Genomic DNA, 19,453 nt, shown 5'->3' on the forward strand with positions numbered 1-19,453 from the left:
TAGGGAGCTATGCGTCAATACAGAGTTTTAATATAGAGTAAGTGACTTTAAAATGAACAGCAGTGAGCCTATAGATTAATACAGCCATGGGAGGAAAATGTATACCGTGTGAATGGGACTAATGGGGGCAGATGGATGCATGAGCGGATATCCCCATATTCTTCTTTTTCTGATAATCTGTGTTTGTCTCTGTTTCCCCACTTACAGCTCTCAGTGGTGGCACTCCCTTATCAGGAATGACACGCCATGTAGGCTCGCACTGTAAATCTCAGTGACGTCTTAATAACACCTTTATGTCTCATATAGCCGGCTGAATAAATGCTGACATACCTCTGCAGAGGCTCGCTGAGCTCTCAGAGAAACTCTCTCAATCTGTCTTCATCAGCCTGCACGGCGATCTCACGTCCATCCATCATAAACGTCTGTTTTGGAAGAAAAATAACACTAATATTAACAGTGATGACGTGTGTTTCTCTTTCCATTAAAACGAGCGCTGTTTTCACTCTATTTATTTGTACTGGGGATAGAGAGCGCGCCGCCCTGTCCCATCTGCCACACGTCCCCAAGGGGCCCCCTGTACCATACTGCACCCACATTGTCACAATCCTGGACGCATCACCCTTCGCTTTATTGGAGAGAGAAACAGAGAGGGAACGAGAGAGAGAGAGAGCGAGAGAGAGAGAGGGAGCTAAGAGCCAGTATCTCCCCCACACACTCGCTCACACTCGCGCCCTCCCCTTCCTCCGTGCGCAAAAGAGGACTCCAGAGTTCTGCTGAACTTCTCCAGAGTGACGGGCTCTTTCCGGAGTGACGGGCGGGAATCGTTTCAAGTGTGCGGCCACGAAAGCCATGTAGCAATGTTAGATAAGGAGCTATATTTTCATTTATTTTCAGTTTTTATTATCATAAGGTTTCTGAGTCTGGCGACATGGAGTCCGAGACGGGACGAGGCAATGGGATCCTGCGTGCGGTTTGAAGACCGAGGTTTGTTTGAAGTCATTATTTTCTTCTTTCTTCTTCTTCTTCTTCTTCTTCTTCTTCTTCTTCTTCTTCTTCTTCTTCTTCTTCTTCTTCTTCTTCTTCTCAGCGGGTTTAGCTGACAAATTGGCTGCTTTACTGTACAGCCTACTAATTACAGCCATGAGCGGTCGGCTCTTTTACCGGATAGGATCGCACTTCACAGCCGGAGGAAGGCTTATATTCTTTATGCGATTTCGTACAGGTGTTTTATATTCAAAATTTTAATGCTCATAAATCAGCGATTTCTTCTTCACTTTATTTTAATGTTATCTGTTTCTCTTTTTATTGGTGCTTCATTACAAAGCAGTGATGCCACGCACGTTTCATTCAGTTCATGCTCTTTGCAAAGTCAGGAGGGTATGGCTAAAATCAAATGGCAATAATATTATTTTTCTCCATCATACCGTAAAATCTGTGCATATTCAAGCATTTTATGAAAAAAAGGACAAATGTGATCGTGTAGTTTGTGTCACCATATAAATAAAATACAAGACACCTTTACTTAAACTACTTAAAGTTACTGAATAATACTTGATACCAAAGAAAATGGCTGTGAATATACTTTTTTCTCTAATGTGTATTGTGTTTAGACTAGAAGTTGCTGTTTTCTATAAGAAAGGATTTTATCTGAAGAAGAAAAAAAACACTCCATAATAATGACATAATATTTTGCTATGATGCTTGCATGGATCCACATGCAATCCTTGTATGTTATATCTACAGTTATATCATGATAATGATGAAATAGTTAGGCTAATAACATAATGCTTCTCTATAGTTTTCCTTGGTAAACTTTAAACTGATATACTGAAAACTCATAAGATTTTTTTGCTTGTATAGTCAAATTGCTCCTGTTTTCAGACAAAAGATACCTTTTGATAACATTTTGATGAATGTAATTGATGACTCTGTAAAATATATCATCCAGAACCTACAAAAAAATGGATGATGTGCCCAGAAATGGCCTGAGGTGGGATTTTAGTGCCAGTAATTGCGTTCTAAATCAGCTTAGAGAATAAACTTATAAACGGATTACTGACTATGAAGGAATGTTTCAATAATGGCCCCTGAACCGGGCTTTACATCTGATGGTTACAACACTCTAATCTTAAAAGATGAACAGAGTGATTGACAGAACAATGAATGAGCTTTACTCCAATTTTTAATAAAAGTTTTAAAGGACTTGTTCTTTCTATTTTGTTTGCCTGCCAAAAGTAATGAGAATATTCCTGAATTTAAGAAAATGTGTCTTAAAGGGAGGCACAGTGGTACACCCTGTTACCAAAATGTAAAGAGACTCACTTTATTTTATTTCTGTATTTATGCTAAGGCAGCGAGTCTGCGATGATTCTTAAATTATTTAACCTACGGCTCTATAGTGTCATTTACAGATTAAGTTTACAAATTTAACATTCCCGAGTCGATCCAGGAAGGAGATATAAATCCCTTTGGGGTTGTATCAGGGAGGGAATCTGGTGTAAAAAGAAATCTGAGAATCAAACATGTGAAACTACTGGCTGTGGTTTTCTATTTAGTTTAAAATGCAAGAAGAATAAATATAATTTTCAACTTGGCAATGTTGCTTTTTTAAAATGGAGATGTCATAAAATACATTTTAAAAATGACTACCTTGGGGCAACAAAAGACTTGGAAATAGTCCTCAACATAAAGTAAGAAATAATTTTTGATTTTCATTTTCTGTGGTGCATAAAACTATTAAACAATTCAGAGAATGGTGAGAAATCTTTGCACATAAAGGAAAAAAGCCAAAAGTGAGTACTGACTGATTGTTAATGATTGGGCTCTTGGACATTTGCATTAAACAAGAAAAAGAAATATGGTGGAAATCAACTCATGGGCTCAGGAACACTTCTAACAACCACTGAGAGTGAGCACAGTTTTTGCTGCATTCAGAAATACAAGTAAAAGTTTTACAGATACAAGCCAAAGTCTGTGACACTTACCGTGAAGGAACCATTAATACTAAACAGCATATACAGGTTTTAGGTTCTGAACCATATTTTCCAGCTAAACCCTTGAAACCACAGACCCAGTAAGAAGCTGGGTGCTGAACTGGCCTGCCTGGAGTCCAGTGCTGTCAATCGCTGAAAACATTTTTGTCATGAAATTGGCTCTGATATTTGAATCTGTTGGCATATCAAGCACACCTGGGGGGAAATGCCATTCACAAGAGCAATTTGTCTCTGTAGTTCCCAAAGGTGAGAATGTTATGAAGAGAAGAGGTGACACAACACAGTGGGAAACATATCCCTGTTCCAACGTCTTTGAAATGTGTTTTTGGCATCAGTTTCAAACTGTCACATCCAAAAATGTCCTGTTATTTTCCATAAAGCAACTGTTCTCAATATCTGATATGTTGTGTATGAAGCGAGTGAAAGGCGGGGTTTAAAAGATTTGTAAATCACTGCATACAATTTTTTATTTATTTATTTATTTCTTTTTTAAAGACAAACTTATAAGTGCAAAAGTGAAAGCCATGCTGCAGGCACATTAAGCCCATTAGGCCCATCCCATGTTTAAAGTAAGACAATCAAGGCTACAGGTAGCTCAGGTATTACTTGCGGTTTAGCCTTCAGGACTTCAAAAGACACTCCTCATGATTATTCTGAACTGTCAAAACATGTCCATAAAACCAAACTCAGCTTGGAGTCTAGCACTGCTCTCCCTGCTTACACTGTGACCCCCCTCACAGTTGGATGTTGCTCGACCTTTGCTGACATCTGCAGGGTGGTGGGTTTTGGCCTAAGCTGAAAGCTACAGAGGCAGGATTCTGAGAAAAAACTAGCGGAAATGCCTCTCTCTGACAGCTTTTCCTGCAGGAAGAAGAAGAACTGTGATCTAAACTTGGAAAGTGACGAAAGGATATGAACAGGAACTCCAGACATTTCCTAGATATATTGAAGAGATGGCTTCTTTGTTCTGAAAACAGCCTTAATATTTGGAAATGCCTTATACTTTACATTACTGTCAGCCCTGCTTAATCTTTTTCACTCAGGAGCTTTCAAATAGGATGTTTTTACACTATTTCTGCACAATTCCCACTTTCATTTTGATTGATCCCGTAATTGAACTGCCCCAGAGCCTTTTAGGTTACCTTAGTCATTCTACAGACAAAGGCGAGACGTGTGATGCCTAATAGCACTCTACTCACATAAACACCCACCGGTCTGCCAATTTGTATCGATACAAGTAGTCTTACATCGTCTTAGCAACATGTGGCTGAGTCACAGCAGCGATTACAACGATCAGACTCTCGTCTGTCCTAGTTACAGCTCACAGTATCAGGTGAGACCATGCCGCATAATTAAGCGTGCAACATGTCAGTGCAGCCCAGCGCAGCCTCATAAAAATTCCTGCGAGAAGAGTGACAAACTGTTGTTTGGCCTTAAAGTTTACCTCTTCAGTTACAGATGCTTTAAATTAAAGGTATAATTGTGGATTGCTTGGCTGTCGGGGAAATCTTAACCCTGAAATGTTAACTTTGGTATGTTAAATTAGCTCTGCTGTTCCTTTTTCCTTTGCCTGGTAAATGTGAGCATGTGTGTTGTCACAGGCTGTGGTCCACTGTTTGCTAGTTTACCTCTGGGATCACAAGGTGATGGTAAAAACTGAGGATAAGCAGAAACAGAGTTCCTGTTTAAAGTTGGAAATACCACTAATGCCTAATAACGTCTCTTATATATATTCTAGTAATTCTAATATTCTTGTCTGTTTAAAAAGCCTGTTTCTGTTTGGGGTGCTATCTATACAATGCACGATGATGTCTCTGTCCCTGTCACTCCTCCTCTCAGAGGTTTCTGTCAGAGCACCACACTGTGGTGGCTTCAGGTCCTACAACTGTCAGGTGAATAATAAACCTGGAAACAGAAGCAAAATGCCATTAAAAAGTGTTTTCTTGGTCTTTAGTATCTTATCTTGTGGAATTTAGTACATTGGTCCATTAGTAATATAAATAATTATACAGTAAAAATGTTATTACAAAACAGGACTAAGTGATTTTAGTGTTTTCGGTTTTCTTTCACAAAGAGCAGTGTGTTTATTCTTTCCATTTCATCATATCTGTGAAATCTATTGATTGCTTAACAGGATGTTTTTGTGATGGTGGACGGACTGGTGCCAATCATGGAGCCTGAGCTGAACTGCAGCTCCCAGTGCGAGTCCCCATTTTGCTTCATCCAATCAGGAGTCAACAGGCAGGAGGGCCTCGACGTTCTGCAGAGGCTATGCAGTCTCAGCACGGTAACCTCTCTCTGTCACTCCCTCATGTTAATATATATACTTATAATGAAACATATAACAATGCAAAGCACATACTGTATAATCATGGGTGACAAATTAAAGGAAAAGACACGCCAAACGCTATAGTTCCAAAAGATATCCCTTCATTTGGGGTTTTGATGATAGATGATTGAGCTGTCAGTGCAAAATCTCCCATAGGTGTTCAGTTGGTTTAGAGCTCTTGACAGGAAGGCCATAGAATATGATGCATGTTGTTTTAATATACATGCAGTCAGTCAGCAACCCCTCAGTGTTTCACCAAAGTATAAGGGTGAGGGTGAACTTTGTACAGATTTACAATTACTCTTGCAATGCCAGTAAATTACGCTCACAGCATAATAAATCAACAGGACTTTTCTTACCGTCAGATCAGGTGGCCAAGTAAGTTTTTCCTTTAATTTGTCACACATCCGTGTATCTAGACTATCCAGATGTCATGTTCCTGCATTTACACAGTAAACAGATTCTTTTGACATCACAAAGTGCTGGCATGCCTAAAGGTAAAAGGAGTGAAACTATTTCTGATTAATTTGTTCACTCAAAACCTAAAAAAAATGGTTTTTTAAATCACTTTTAAAAGCAGATTGTGAATATTGGTTTGTTGGTCAATGGAACAACTGAGCCGTGTAAATAAACACATCAAGCAAACTAGGAATGTGATACTATCCTACTCGAGAAGCTATTTGAATGGTACATATCCCGAAAGGTAATAGGGGTGGACTACTGAAGCTATGTTTAGCATCGTCTCAGTCACTGGTGCCCTTAAGAGACGAGTCAGCGGAGATCAGCACCGTGAGGCAGGCAAAGAAAGTCTAATGGGACTTTCCAAATAGAAACTAAAGTAGCCGAGACGCTGTGTCAAAGGAACACAAACAAGCTTTTCTCTTCTTGCCGTGCCACAACGAGTCGAGGTGAGTTATCGCTTTGATTTCTTTCGCTTTCTGATATTAATTTATGCATGGGTGGGTCTCAGAGAGTGTATAGCATCCTCACCCAAGGGAGGGAGGGAAGAACAGCGAGCTGCGCTGTGTTTTCTTTGTTATGGTAATTTTTTCCATGACAAAATAGTATTCAAACATAGTATTATCCTTTAGTTCAGTGTCTTTATGGTCTCTCTTTATTATTTTCTAATGACCTCAACTGACATAAAAACTGCTCAGCTAAAGTGAAATACCCTTTGATGAAATCTAACACCATGCATTTGTTGCTATTTGTGGACGTGGACAGCCCACCAGGCACCAAGTGTTCCTGTCCCTAACACTGTAGTGGAAAGACAAAAATACAAGGAGCTGAGCCAACTTATTCCATAAAACACCACCTGTGTTTTTTTCTTTCTGTGCTTCTAGATATGGCTACAGCTGGCAGTGTGCTGTCCAAGGAGCAGCTCCTTTGCCCCATTTGTCTGGATTTATTCAACCAGCCAGTGTCCACTCCTTGTGGGCACAACTTCTGCAGGGAGTGTTTACAAAGATATTGGCAGAGCTCTAACATGCCTCAGTGTCCCATGTGCAAGCACAAGCTGTACATGCGGCCTGACCTCAAAGTTAACACCTTCATATCGGAGGTGGCTTCTCATTTCAAGGAGTTGGTGGAAAAGAAAAATGAAAATGAGAGCAGTGGTATGGATCAGTCAGAGGGCCACAAAGGAGAGGTTTCATGTGATGTATGCATTGGAAAAACAGTCAAGGCTTTTAAATCCTGTCTGGACTGTTTGGCGTCATTTTGTGAGACTCATCTGGAGCCCCATCACGTTCTAGGCACCTTCAAGAAACACCGCTTGATTAAGCCCATGATAAACATGCAAGACAGGGTGTGTAAGCAGCACGACAAGCTGCTCGACCTGTTCTGTAACACTGACCAGGTGTACGTGTGCCAGATCTGCATTACGAAAGACCACACGGCTCATCAGACTGTTCGTATAGAGGATGAGAGCCGGAACAGAAGGGCTCAGATTGGGAGCACAAAAAAAGAGGTGGGAGAAATGATCCATCGCCGACTGCAGAAAATCTGTGACATCAATAAAATCATTCAAATCAGCAGGAGAAACACAGAAAGGGAGACTGAAGAGAGTCTGCGAGTCTTCAGCAAACTGTTCCAGCTTGTCCAGAGAGGCCAGGCTGAAGTGGTTGAGGTGATTGGTGCAAAGCAGAAGCAAGTAGAAAGCATGGCCAGCAGGCTTATCTTGGAGCTGGAGCAGGAGATCGATCAGCTGAGCTGCAGGAGAGATGAACTGGAGCAGTTCTCCTTCACCGACGATGATCTCTATCTTCTCCAATACTTTCCAGCTTTCGCCACAATGCCAGCCACCAAAGACTGGTCGGACACCTGCTTAGAGAGTACTGAATATATGGGCATAGTGAGGAGAGCGGTGAGGAGAGTAATGTGTCAGCTGGAGGAGACGGTAAAAGCTGAGGTGAAGAGGCTTTGCGAGTCCGAATTTCAGAAGGCTCAACAATATGCTGTGGATGTGCATTTGGATCCCGATACCGCTCATCCCAAGCTGGTGCTGTCTGAAAACAAGAAGCAGGTCTATCACGGTGACGTATCCCTCAGCCTCCCTGACAACCCAGAGCGATTTTACCCTTGTGTGAGCGTTTTGGGAAAGGAGGGCTTCTCCGCTGGAAGGTTCTACTATGAAGTCGAGGTGAAAGGAAAGACAGAATGGGATATTGGAGTTGCGCTTGAAACGGTGACCAGAAAAGGAGGGAATATGCTAAACCCTGACAGAGGCTACTGGGCGCTGGGGATGAGAAAGGATGAGAGCTACTGGGCTCTCAGCAACAGCCCTGTATGTGTGCCTCTGATTGAGAAGCCCCAGAGAATTGGGGTGTATGTGGATATGGGCTGGGGACAGGTTTCATTTTACGACGTGGACTCTCATTGTCACATCTACTCCTTCACGGGGTGCACCTTCAGTAGCAGACTTCTCCCCTACTTTAACCCGCGGAGGAATCACGGCGGGGTTAACTCAGCACCTCTCATAATCTTGCCTGTTAACTAAAACTTCATAACTTGTGATCTCTTCTTGAATGCTTCGTTTAGTTTTCAATTTAAAATTTCAACCGTGCCGAAAAAAGTTTCAACTCTGTAGAGGAATACTTGTTGCTTAATAAAATTGTGCTTGTCGAAATGAATCGTGATTCTTTTTTTATTATTATTATTGTTTTGTGTCTGTGATTTCAAAAAATGAGAGTTTCAGATGCACAAGAGCATCTTGTTTAATAATTCGGATGCATGTTTGCATGTTGCATGTATGTGTGTGCAGATGGCAGCAGAGCTCCCGAGGCGCTCTCTCTCATCGGTGCTAACTGCTGTGGTGTGGACGCTCCTCTCCTGTGGGATCCTGTTGGCATTTTGCTTCCTCCTTTTCACCTTGCGCTTCAAAAACAACAGGTACAGTGAAACATACGCAGTATATAAACACAAATAGAAGCTTACAGAAGTCATTTAACATAATGTGTGTCCTGTCATTAGGATAGTAAAGATGTCCAGTCCCAACCTCAATGCCCTGACTCTCTTTGGAAGTGTCCTCACCTATAGCAGCGGTTTCCTGTTTGCCATCGAGGAAAGCAGAGCATCTATAGCTGTGCTACAAGTGAGTCCAACTTCCCTTCACCGCTCTGCATTAGTGTTGATGTTGTTAGATTGCTAGGTAATCATACCATGCTCTCTCCCGTAGACTCGCATGTGGATGCTTTGTGTCGGCAGTACCCTGGTGTTTGGCCCAATTTTGGGGAAGACATGGAGACTGTACAGGGTGTTCACACAACGAGTGCCGGACAAGAGAGTGGTAGGCATGCTCTTCAGTTTTCCTTGGGTTTGTTGGATACATGAAGTATCTTATACGATACACAAATATGAGTAGATGCTTTGAGATGTGGACGATTAAAAACAAACACACTACATAGTCTACAGTCCATAAAAAATATTGGCCCCCAGCCTCAATGTCATGTTAGTGACTCCATCTTTTTTTAATATATATATATTTGTATATTTGTATATTTGCCTGTAGTTTTGGTGATAAATTTGATCCACCTGGACATGGAGGAAGTGCTTTTCACAGATGATTCTTTTCAGCTGCTCTTTGCTGGAGGAATTTTTGTTGCTTGACCTTCTACTTTAAAACACTTCGGATGTAGTCTCTTTGAATTAGGGGACATAGTTTTCACTCTGTCCACTTTGTTAAGACTGCAGGGCAACCTTCCTTCAGTTTCTGGGCACAAACTTGCCATCTCCCCAACATTGTTTGCAATCGTGTTTCACAGCCAGCACTGTTGACCTCCTCTTACTTGAAGTATTATTCTTGCTTTTATTTGGTTGTAACTCTAACTAAAAGTGCTTTCACTAATAGTCACAATGCTTCTTTTCATGATCTTTGGCAAATCATGCAGCACTGTGCTGTTTTTAAGCTGCTGTTTTCTTCTTTTCTTTCTTTCTGCAGAGGCTGAATTCATTCAGTTTTTTTTATTGATACATCAGTTTCTGCTGATACTCTGTCCACCATCAAACACGCCATCTGCTTTTCAGTCAAATTATATGTAGCAAAAAATAGCAAATTGTGTATTTGTCCTGTATTTAAGGCCATCCACTGTACCTGTTTGTGTTAACATGGCTCTTCATTTACATTTTTTACTTTTTAATCACTGCTGGCTCTTTGTTTTAACTTACGCCAAGTAGCCTTCTTACACTCTTGGACCCTCTCTATCTTTATGACAACTCACAATCTGGTTTCTTACATGCTGAGGCAATTGAGCCATGACAGATTAGACACAACCAAGGCCAACATATAACAATATAACCACTGTAATATATTGGTATAGTAGTTTATCTTCAGATAACAGTTTGATTCTGGGATAAAACAAACTTCTACAGGTTTTTTTTTTTTCTGAAGGGCATATGGTGTAAAAATCTGCCAAATCAAATATGCAGATCTATTGTGAATAAAACAGCAGCTGAAAGTAATATGTTTGGGGGCTGGTCTGGGATTTGGACCCAGGGCCTCTCATGTTAGGGTCCCTAAATCCATGGCTCAAAGAAACCTAACATATGAGATGCCAAAACACTGCTGCAGTTCAACAAATGTTTAATATTGCAAAAACAGTTCTTTTAAAAAATAAAACAAATAGATACAACAAGAAATAGGAGCACAAGCATAAACAAACAACAGAGAAAGAAGACCATGAACAAACACAACTACACAATGAGCAGTCGGATTCCAGCTTAAACTAATATTAGCTGAAGTAATAAAGCCAAGACTGAAAACATGATTGCCAATAATTCCCAACTCAACTAGGAATTAATAAAAAAAAAACTGCAAAAAAGAATAACTGAGCAATAATGCTGGTGCTGGTGAGGAAGAGCAGAGAGACTGCGAGCCCCCATGTTCCATCTTTAATAGGTGTGCAGGTGAGCTTCCACTGCCAATCAGCACTAGGGATAAAGAATAGATAAAGAAAGAGGGGAACAGGTTAATAAAGGATGACAAAAAAAACAATAACAGCATGGCACATGTGCTGGTGCACAGAGAAGCATGTTACACCCTCAGTGGTCTTTACCACCGGTTTGTGGGATTATCGCCTTTCATCTATAATCGCCATGGCCACGTCTTGGCTTCATCTCACTTTCTAACCTTGCTGATAAAAATTTCTTTAATAAAAATTTCATGTCCAATTACATTTGTTGCAGAGATCAGCAATATAAGTGATTTTATTTTTGTGCTTTGCTGCTTTACACAGTCAGTATGTATTATGTATTTTTCTTTCCTTCTTCTATTATTTACCAGATTCATCAAGCTTGTTCTGCCCCAGGTATTTATATTGGTTAGGAGATATTCAGAGATGTTTCTGAAGCTTTAACTAGCAGGTTAGGCCATGGATACGAGAGAAAGTTTTGCTTTCTATAAATTTCTTTACTGTGCATATCCAATCTGGTCTCTGATAATTGTGCCACTTAATCGAGGTGTCTCTACATGAATGAAAATGCTGCACTGGTGAAATAATAACTGGGGACTATGCTCTATATGTCAGATAATCAGGGACATCCAGTTGATGGGTATGGTGGCTCTGTTGATCCTGTTCGACATGCTGATTCTCACTGCTTGGAACCTCACCGACCCCATCAGGTGCTCACGATCTATGGGAGCTGTTGTCAAGGTAGGATTATTGGTCATTTCCTGAAGCTGTAACATGACTTGGTTTCATTAAGAATGATGAAAACCAAAATGCGTAGCACTTAAATGCTCACCCGAATGCTTTTTGCTGTCAAATTATGGAAAGTGAAATTGAATGAGATTGCAGGAAAAAATGGATTTTGTGACGAGAAAATGACAAACTCATACATAATGATGACAGCTAAATAAATCAACTCTCTGATGGTGCATTGTTTCCTTTGATGATGTAGGTGAGAGAAAGAGATGTTTCCTACTCGTTGTCGCAGCTGGTTTCTTGCTCTTCCTTGTACTCAAATCTGTGGATCATTATTGTTGCTGTCCAAAAGGTAACTAGTCTATATTCAAACTTTATTATACATTTGTATCAATGTTTAAATGCACATTTTTAAGTTTTGCATTATTTTGATGGCATAATTTATCTTTCACGTGGTGTTTTCTGTGTTTTCTATATTCAGTATTCTGTATGCTGTACAGTTTTCTCAAGTTTGCATTATGTAAAACACACCATTGCAAGTGCTTTTCTTAACTGAATATATGTATATGTAAATGATAGTTTCAGACCTCAAGTATTAAATAACCTAACATCTGAAAGACTTTTGAATAAGATGAATCATTTTTAAACAATAATAATGGTTATTTTATCCACCATGTTTCTTTATTTTTTATTTTATTTTATTTGAATGCCCTTTGTCTTTACTTTGTTTCTCTTTAGGGTTGTCTTCTCCTCTATGGCACTTATCTAGCTGGACTGACAAGTAATGTCAGCCATCCCCCGGTCAACCAGTCTCCTACAATCATTACATGCGTCACTTTGGTCACCTGCTCCTCCGCCGTTGCCATCCCCGTGTCCGTCTTCCTGCAGACTTGGCCCAACCTGGTCTACAGTACTGTGGCTGGAGCCATCTTCATCTGTACGCTGGCTACAAACTGCATGCTGTTTGTGCCTCAGGTCAGACACTGATGTCATTTTCCATTTTGTAGCATCTGCGTAACAGAAAACTTGGAAAATAAACTTTATCGTGTCTAGAAGTATTATGTTTACTGATTGTCCATTTCATTTTTGCGAACACAATGATGCTTCAGTGTACAGAGGGATTTTTTTGGGCAAACGTATTTACTTAAAGTGAAGGATAAACTGATTATATAATAATAGAATACTATGTTTAGAAACCAGCAGTAAATAAACAGACTCAATCAGACAGACAGAAACTAAATATACAGACAGATGACAAATAGACACGTGAATGGCAGCTTTTTCTTTTTCATTTGAATAAAGTAGTAAATCTGTGAGTGATTGCGGTGCTCACACATGCAGTTTTATGTGTGCCAGGTTTCCATGTCTGTCAGTGGAGGGTGACTCACACACAAGGTGTTTATGAGTCAAAACTACGTAGGCTGTCGCAAACAGGTTTATGACTCTCTAAGAGTCTAGCAGAGGGCTTTTGTTACGGTAAAGGAATGCATCTCCTCTGGAACGGAAGGAAATAGCTGAACAGTGAGCAGTTTGTGCAAATACACCTGGTCAATATTCCAGATCAAATGACCCTGATAATATATCTTCTTTTTTTGGTTAAAAACTTTTGTAACAAACTACATTTTTTTCAAATCTCTAAAATATCTCACTTGCCCCGATACAGCTGACCCAGTGGCGACAGTTTGAAGAAGATCAGAACAACCCGAGTCAGATGGCCAAGTATTTCAGCAGCCCCAGTAAGAGTCAGCCATCTGTGTACAGTCAGGATGAAATCTTCTACCTGCTGGGGGAAAACAGCTCAATGAAGAAACTCCTTAATGAGGTAATGTTACTGTTTTCTTCTCAGAATTAGCCATTCAGTAAGTAATCATCTTAGTTTCAAGTTACAATTCATATAAAGCTGCAGTAGAACTTTCTCATTTAATTATAAGACAGGTGATCTTTATTTTTTTGCAGATGATTTAGGTTTTCCATTCCTCTCATTCCTCTCCTGTGCTTTCTTTATAAAGGCCAGTAGGGGGTGACTCCTCTGGTTGCAAGAATATGGGGAAGTGACATCACTTCTCTTATTTATGATCTCAGTAAAAACTTCCTTGTTTGGTTTGTGGTATCAATCACTGTCTTTTTTAAATAGAGCATAATGTTTATATAGTAAAGAACTGTAACATTTGGAGTAAAATCAACAACAGAACAGAGTATGCTTCAGGGCGTGGCTACAAAGTGGGAAGCTTGTGATACAATATATCACGTCGCTAAACTCAATTAGGATTTTAAACATTTTGTCATTTTTTGAGTATTGCGGTAGCACATATTGCAATTTAGTGCTTTTTTTTTTAAGTGTTTCAAACTGATGCAGCCACTTTGCTGTACTCAAATTTTCCTCAACTTTATGCTTCACTTCTCTGTATAGTGTGCGTATGGTTGTGAAAAAACATGTTCCAGGCTATTTAACACGTAACAAAAATTTCAATGGAGGTCAACTTTATTTATACAGCATCAATAGTCCCCTCAATGTGCTTTATACAGTAAGGTAAAGACTCGGGTATTAGAAAGTAACTCTAACAATCATATGATCCTCTATGAGCAAACACAGGAAGACAGGGAAAAGGCAAACTGTGGGAGAGAGGGTCTGAGTTTTCAGAGTTATCTGAGACAAAGGTTTTTGTAAATAAAGTAGGTAATGGATTTAATGGATTGTGTTATTTCAAGCTAAGTGTGTCTAGTCTTTTTTATTTTAGTTTAGTTTCTATTTTGTACCTAATAAACTTACATAGAAATGGAGCAGCAGAGCACAGTTCTGATAGGGTACAAGGCACTTATGATGTCCCAGCTTCTGTATTAGACACGTCTTTGTTCCTCATCTATAATAATTTGTGTGATGCACTGTCAAGTAGTGGTCTATATATTAAACACAAAAACAAATTTCAAGAGTTTACATCCTGAAGCTGCAGGTAGTCCTCTTAACAGACTAACTTAATGTCAAAATTAGGTGATAAACACATCCATGTGAAAAAAGTACAATATATAAAACTAACACCTTCATATTACTTCATTAGTGGTGTAGATGAAACAGGGCTGAGTCAGTGCTGAATCAAAGTGGCACCAGCTGCTTAACCATATGTTTACGCCTTTCTGTCACTGCTTGACTGTTCTGTTTATATTGATTCAAAAGGCAGGAAACTGATGCGTGCCAAGTTTTCATAGTGGCAGATTTTTCTAGCAACGTTTTCTCAGTATGTGTCAAAATGTTTTCACTTCTCTGTATCACCACAATTTTCAGAAGAACGCCGTGATTGACAGTCTTCAGGAGCAGGTGAACAACGCCAAGGATAAACTCTTGAGACTCATGTCAGCGAGCCAGCACCCTGAAGACCAAGACATGGACTCCTCTGCCACTAACCTCAACTCCTCCTCCACCCAGACGACCGAGCTCCAGTCGGAAGGCCCCTCTACTTGTTCTCAATCTCAGAAAGACACTAAATCAACACTCTCGCCCTCTGCTCTCTCCCCTCACCTCACTGCTGCTCATGGTTCATTATCTGCTGTTACACCGTCCTCTGCTCCTTCCTCTGTTTCAAACTACTCTGCTCCCATTTCTGTTTCCTCCCCTCTCCCCACCAAAATCCCTGCTTGTGAAACTCAAAACAATGCATCTGCTCTCAAACGGGACGCATCCCTCCCATTTATGGGTTTACTCAGGACAGCAGAGGAGACAGTTCAGTTTGTGACCTCTCTACAGTCCCGACGAGGGTTGAACCCCTCTATGGCTGAAACCTTTGGTAGTTATAGTGGCCTGACTCTTCAGGCGGGACCAAATATCAAACCAGCTGGTTTTGTTAGTAGCGAACAGTTGCAGGAGATCCTTCAGGAACTCAACGTGGATGCAATCATGGAAACCACGCTTCGATCTCCCGATCAGGTGCCCAGGATACCTTCTCAGCAAAAGCTGACCAGAGACTCTACACTCTCCCCTCTCTCCCCACGGACACCCTGCTCCCCTCCCTCTCCTGCACTCTTTCGCTACCCTAGCATCTCGCCTTACACCATGAGAAAAAGGCGGCGGCCCTTTCACGCCTCCAGAGGAGGTTTAGCTTCTCCCTGCTTCTACACAGGCTCTGAGGTTCCTGGCTGTGCAAGAGCAAGAGACACATGTGCGCTCCAAAGTCCAGAAGATATTACTGTGGATGATAACTGTATCCCACATCACAACAGTGACCTTGAAGAGGGAAAGGAGGAGGAGGACGGAAAAGTGCATGAAGTAATGAGAACATGTCAGAGGTGTGTTTCAAGGCTCCCGAGATGTTCGGTCTTGCATTGTGAAGAACAAAACCGTAAAGCTCCAGAGGATGTGGGAGCAGGCGGTGATAACGAGCAGCACCGTAGACACATTCGAGACTCCTGTGGGTACTCGGACTCAGACTCCAGCAGCTCAACAGATTACTGCTACTACCACCGTCCTTACTGTGACTCCTGCCTGCAGCGAGGCTCCCTCCTGTACTCAGACAGCTCCTCAGACTCCTCTGACAGCGAGTATGATGACTACTTGAGCCTCTACCGCTCACCACGCCCTGTGGTATTCAAAGAAGACCTCAAACCCACCTTCGTATGAACACGTTTACTGCACTTTACACATTTATCCAGTTCCACAACTTGAATGAATATCCTCAGAAAGGTTGCTAAAACTGATGTATTTCTGTGATGGAGGGACATTTGACAGTAGCTTACAGTATAGGAACTTTACATTCCAGAGATTGGTGTTTTTCTGTGTTGCACCATGGGTCACAGTGACTGATTTATAAGACTAAAACTTTTGTAGCTTAAAAACACATGATGCTGTTTACTTTTATAGTTCCTTGTGGCATTATTTGTATTATTTGGATTACTATTTCTACTGTCTGATGAAAACCTTTGACACTTACAGTACTGTGCAAAAGCCTTGAGTTACTCATTTATTTATATTTAGTTTCTTTTAATTCTTTAAGTGGTTCTGAAGGACATTCGCTTTTGGACATTGGCTGCTTTTTCATTCATTTTTACACGAGTCCTTGGGCCTCACCACTTCCAGAGGAATGTTCTTTTTCTGTGTTTGTTTTTTGTTAATCTTTTTAACACTTACCTTTGAATAATTCAAACATAAAAAGTGTTTGATGACAATGATAACAGACAACTTATCAAAAAAAATATTTTAAATTGTATGTTTAGGCACTTTGTTACTAGCAGCCGTTCCAAAATGCATAATTTGTTTCCACTTCTTTAATCCATAAAAAAAAATGCCAAAGATAACACATTTTGACAGATATAAAACAGTTTTTGCACCAACAAATTGATTCTCAAAGTGCTATCAGCCTAAGATATTTCTTATGAATCATAGTTTAAGTTTTCCTCAACATATATGTGGGAGATCAGGAGAGAGGTGCAACAGTGAGTGCCTACAGAATTATAAATGCAGAAAAGTACCATCAGCCTTTGATCCACTATATAATACCATCTGGAAGCTTTTGATTGGCAATGACTTCATTTTTCGATGATCCCGAACATACTGCCAAAGCAGTACAAACATAGCTGGATAGAAATGCACACAATGCAACACTATCGGTCAAGGATTGGTCTCCCCAGAGCCCAGACATCAACATTACTGAAGCAATGAGAGATCATCTAAACAGAGAATGAACAAGAAAACTCCAAAGAAGAGTTACTTTTGTCCTTCAAGAAGCCTGGAGAACTATTACTGAAGACTACTTAAAGAAATTACAAGAAAGCTTGCCTAAGAGAGTCCAGCATGTGTTAAAGAATAAAGGCCGTCGTACTTGTACAAACTATGTTTCTTTCCTTATATACTGTATTTCTATTTATGTTTGCACCTATTTCATATTTTCCCAGCAAAATATTATGAACTGAAAAAATCAGGACTTTTGCACAGAACTGTAGACAGGTGCTTTATTAGTCAACTCATATAAGTTCTCAAAATATACTGACAGAAGAGACACAATAATGAAAAATGACATAAACAGATGCAACATAAAAGGTTTTCACAGAACAAATGTGCGCTCTATTATCAATTGTGCAATTCTGTATTTATTTCTGTATTTATTTGTTGATGTTTTGGTGCCCAGAATTACTTTATGTTTCTTTTATTATAAACATTCCTTAAAATGTTGTTATGCTCCTTTGCTGAATCTGAGTTTGAATTTACAATGTGCATTCTGTGAATGTGAGTGCTGACGTGATGTTAAATACTAAACCTCACCTTTATATGATTTCCATGTTAAATGCAACATTTTCCCTGAGTTAAAACATTTGCCAGGCTCTACATCACTTTAATCTCCACCATGATTTCATGATTTCACCACATTTTCATGGGTTTTCCCGAAACACAGACAAAAGCCTTTTCTCCCTTTTATCTTTCATGTCTCTTTTATGACTTGCCCTTCACTTCCACTCCCTTCTGCTATCTACTCTCTGTCTTTCTCGTATTTTATCCCTCCACTAATGGGGAAATGTGTGTTTGCCGGGGGAGGTGTTGCTATGAAGGCAAAACAGTGTCTTGCGTTACTTCTGCTCAGCTGCCTGCTTTTAAGATGCTGCCGCTCTCCATATGAACCATTGAAGGCCAGCCTGGGAGAAACTCCCTTTGATACGGAGAATAAAACACACACAGACACACACACACATACACACACCCCTGCATAAAAGATACACTAGCAACTGTATCACTGTGAACAGGGAAAGACTTTCCTGCCCTTTCTGCATTCTGCATATAATATACTTTATCGCCATTTCAGGAAATGCAGCACACATATAATTAGAGTTCAGTACAGTTAGTGACACTCACATGCATTTGCAGAAAAGAACAAGATACACCTTCAGCGATTTTAGATCACCAGACAAACATAAACTGCACCATTTCCAACCTTTTTGGTGGTTTGTTAACAATAACTGCTTTATAGATCAGTAATAAATTACAGTTCTAGATTATTTTAAATCTTTTTGACTCAGTGATACAACATTCATTTATTAACACCTCATTCTTCTTCTTTGATCCTTTAGGGGTCGCCACGGTGGATCATGTGCCTCATTCTCACGCTATCCCTATATCCTCCTCCTCACACCAGCCCTCTGCATGTCCTCTGTCACCACAGCCATGAACCTTCTCTGTGATCTTCCTCTTTTTCCTCCAGCCTCGCAGCTCCATCTTTAAAATATATCTATTATCCCTCCTCTGCAAGTGCTCTCATCCTTGTCTCTCTAACTTTGTCTCCAAACCTACCATCAGCTATCATCTTGTAAACCTTCCCTTTCACTCATGCTGCTTTTGTCACAAATCACCCCTGACACTCGTCTCCACCCAGTCCACCCTGCCTGCACTCTCTTCTTCACCTCTCTTGTGCACTGTCGGTGGCTTTGGATTTTTGACCCAGTGTAGTTAAACTAATCCACCTTCAATATCTCTGCTCCTTGCAGCTTCACTATTATTAATGAAAATCGTTCATACATTATGTCAGTTGACAACAGAGAAAGAAGATCATGGAGAGACAAGGACAAAACACAATGGCAGAGAGAAGAAAAAAGTTAATGCCATGCTGTAGTGGTATGTAAATGCAGCTGTAGCATAAAGCGATAAGAGGAGAAGAAATGCTCATTGCATCTTAGCAAGTCCCCCAGCAATATTGCATCATAATCAAGACATGGTTCGGGGTCACCTGATCTAGCCCTACCTATAAGCTTAATAGAAAAAGGGAGAGTTTTAAGCCTAATCTTAAGAGTAAAGAAGGTATCTGCCTCCTCAAACTGGGAGCTGATTCCACAGAGGAGATTGCAAGCTGAAGGTTTTACCTGTTATTCTCCTTTTAGAAACTATATACATCAAAATATCACCAAAAATTAAGTGAAAAAAAACATCAGTCAAAGGACTCTTCAGAACCAACTGATCCATTAGGCACGACGCCATATTTATTAAATAAATAATAGCAAAAGCTTTGTTTGTCTGGCAT

At 40.2% G+C, this 19,453-nt stretch overlaps 1 protein-coding gene across 2 annotated transcripts; it reads left to right on the plus strand.

Moving 5' to 3' along the window:
• The first annotated feature begins 768 nt into the window (after positions 1-768).
• Positions 769-17,756, plus strand: gpr156 (G protein-coupled receptor 156). Of its 2 annotated transcripts, XM_031734475.2 has the most exons (10): positions 769-984; positions 5,128-5,280; positions 8,585-8,712; positions 8,794-8,914; positions 8,999-9,109; positions 11,346-11,471; positions 11,719-11,814; positions 12,201-12,437; positions 13,126-13,284; positions 14,743-17,756. In XM_031734475.2, exons 2-10 carry the CDS (start codon positions 5,140-5,142, stop codon positions 16,069-16,071), a joined length of 2,448 nt encoding a protein of 815 aa, XP_031590335.2. In that variant the 5' UTR covers positions 769-984; positions 5,128-5,139; the 3' UTR covers positions 16,072-17,756. The 2 variants fall into 2 exon arrangements, with proteins under 2 accessions (XP_031590335.2, XP_039455472.1); XM_039599538.1 differs by lacking the exons at positions 769-984; positions 5,128-5,280 and adding an exon at positions 6,072-6,230.
• The last annotated feature ends 1,697 nt before the right edge of the window (positions 17,757-19,453 follow it).

The sequence above is a fragment of the Oreochromis aureus genome, linkage group 16 (genome assembly GCF_013358895.1).
Source record: "Oreochromis aureus strain Israel breed Guangdong linkage group 16, ZZ_aureus, whole genome shotgun sequence".
Taxonomy (NCBI): domain Eukaryota; kingdom Metazoa; phylum Chordata; class Actinopteri; order Cichliformes; family Cichlidae; genus Oreochromis; species Oreochromis aureus.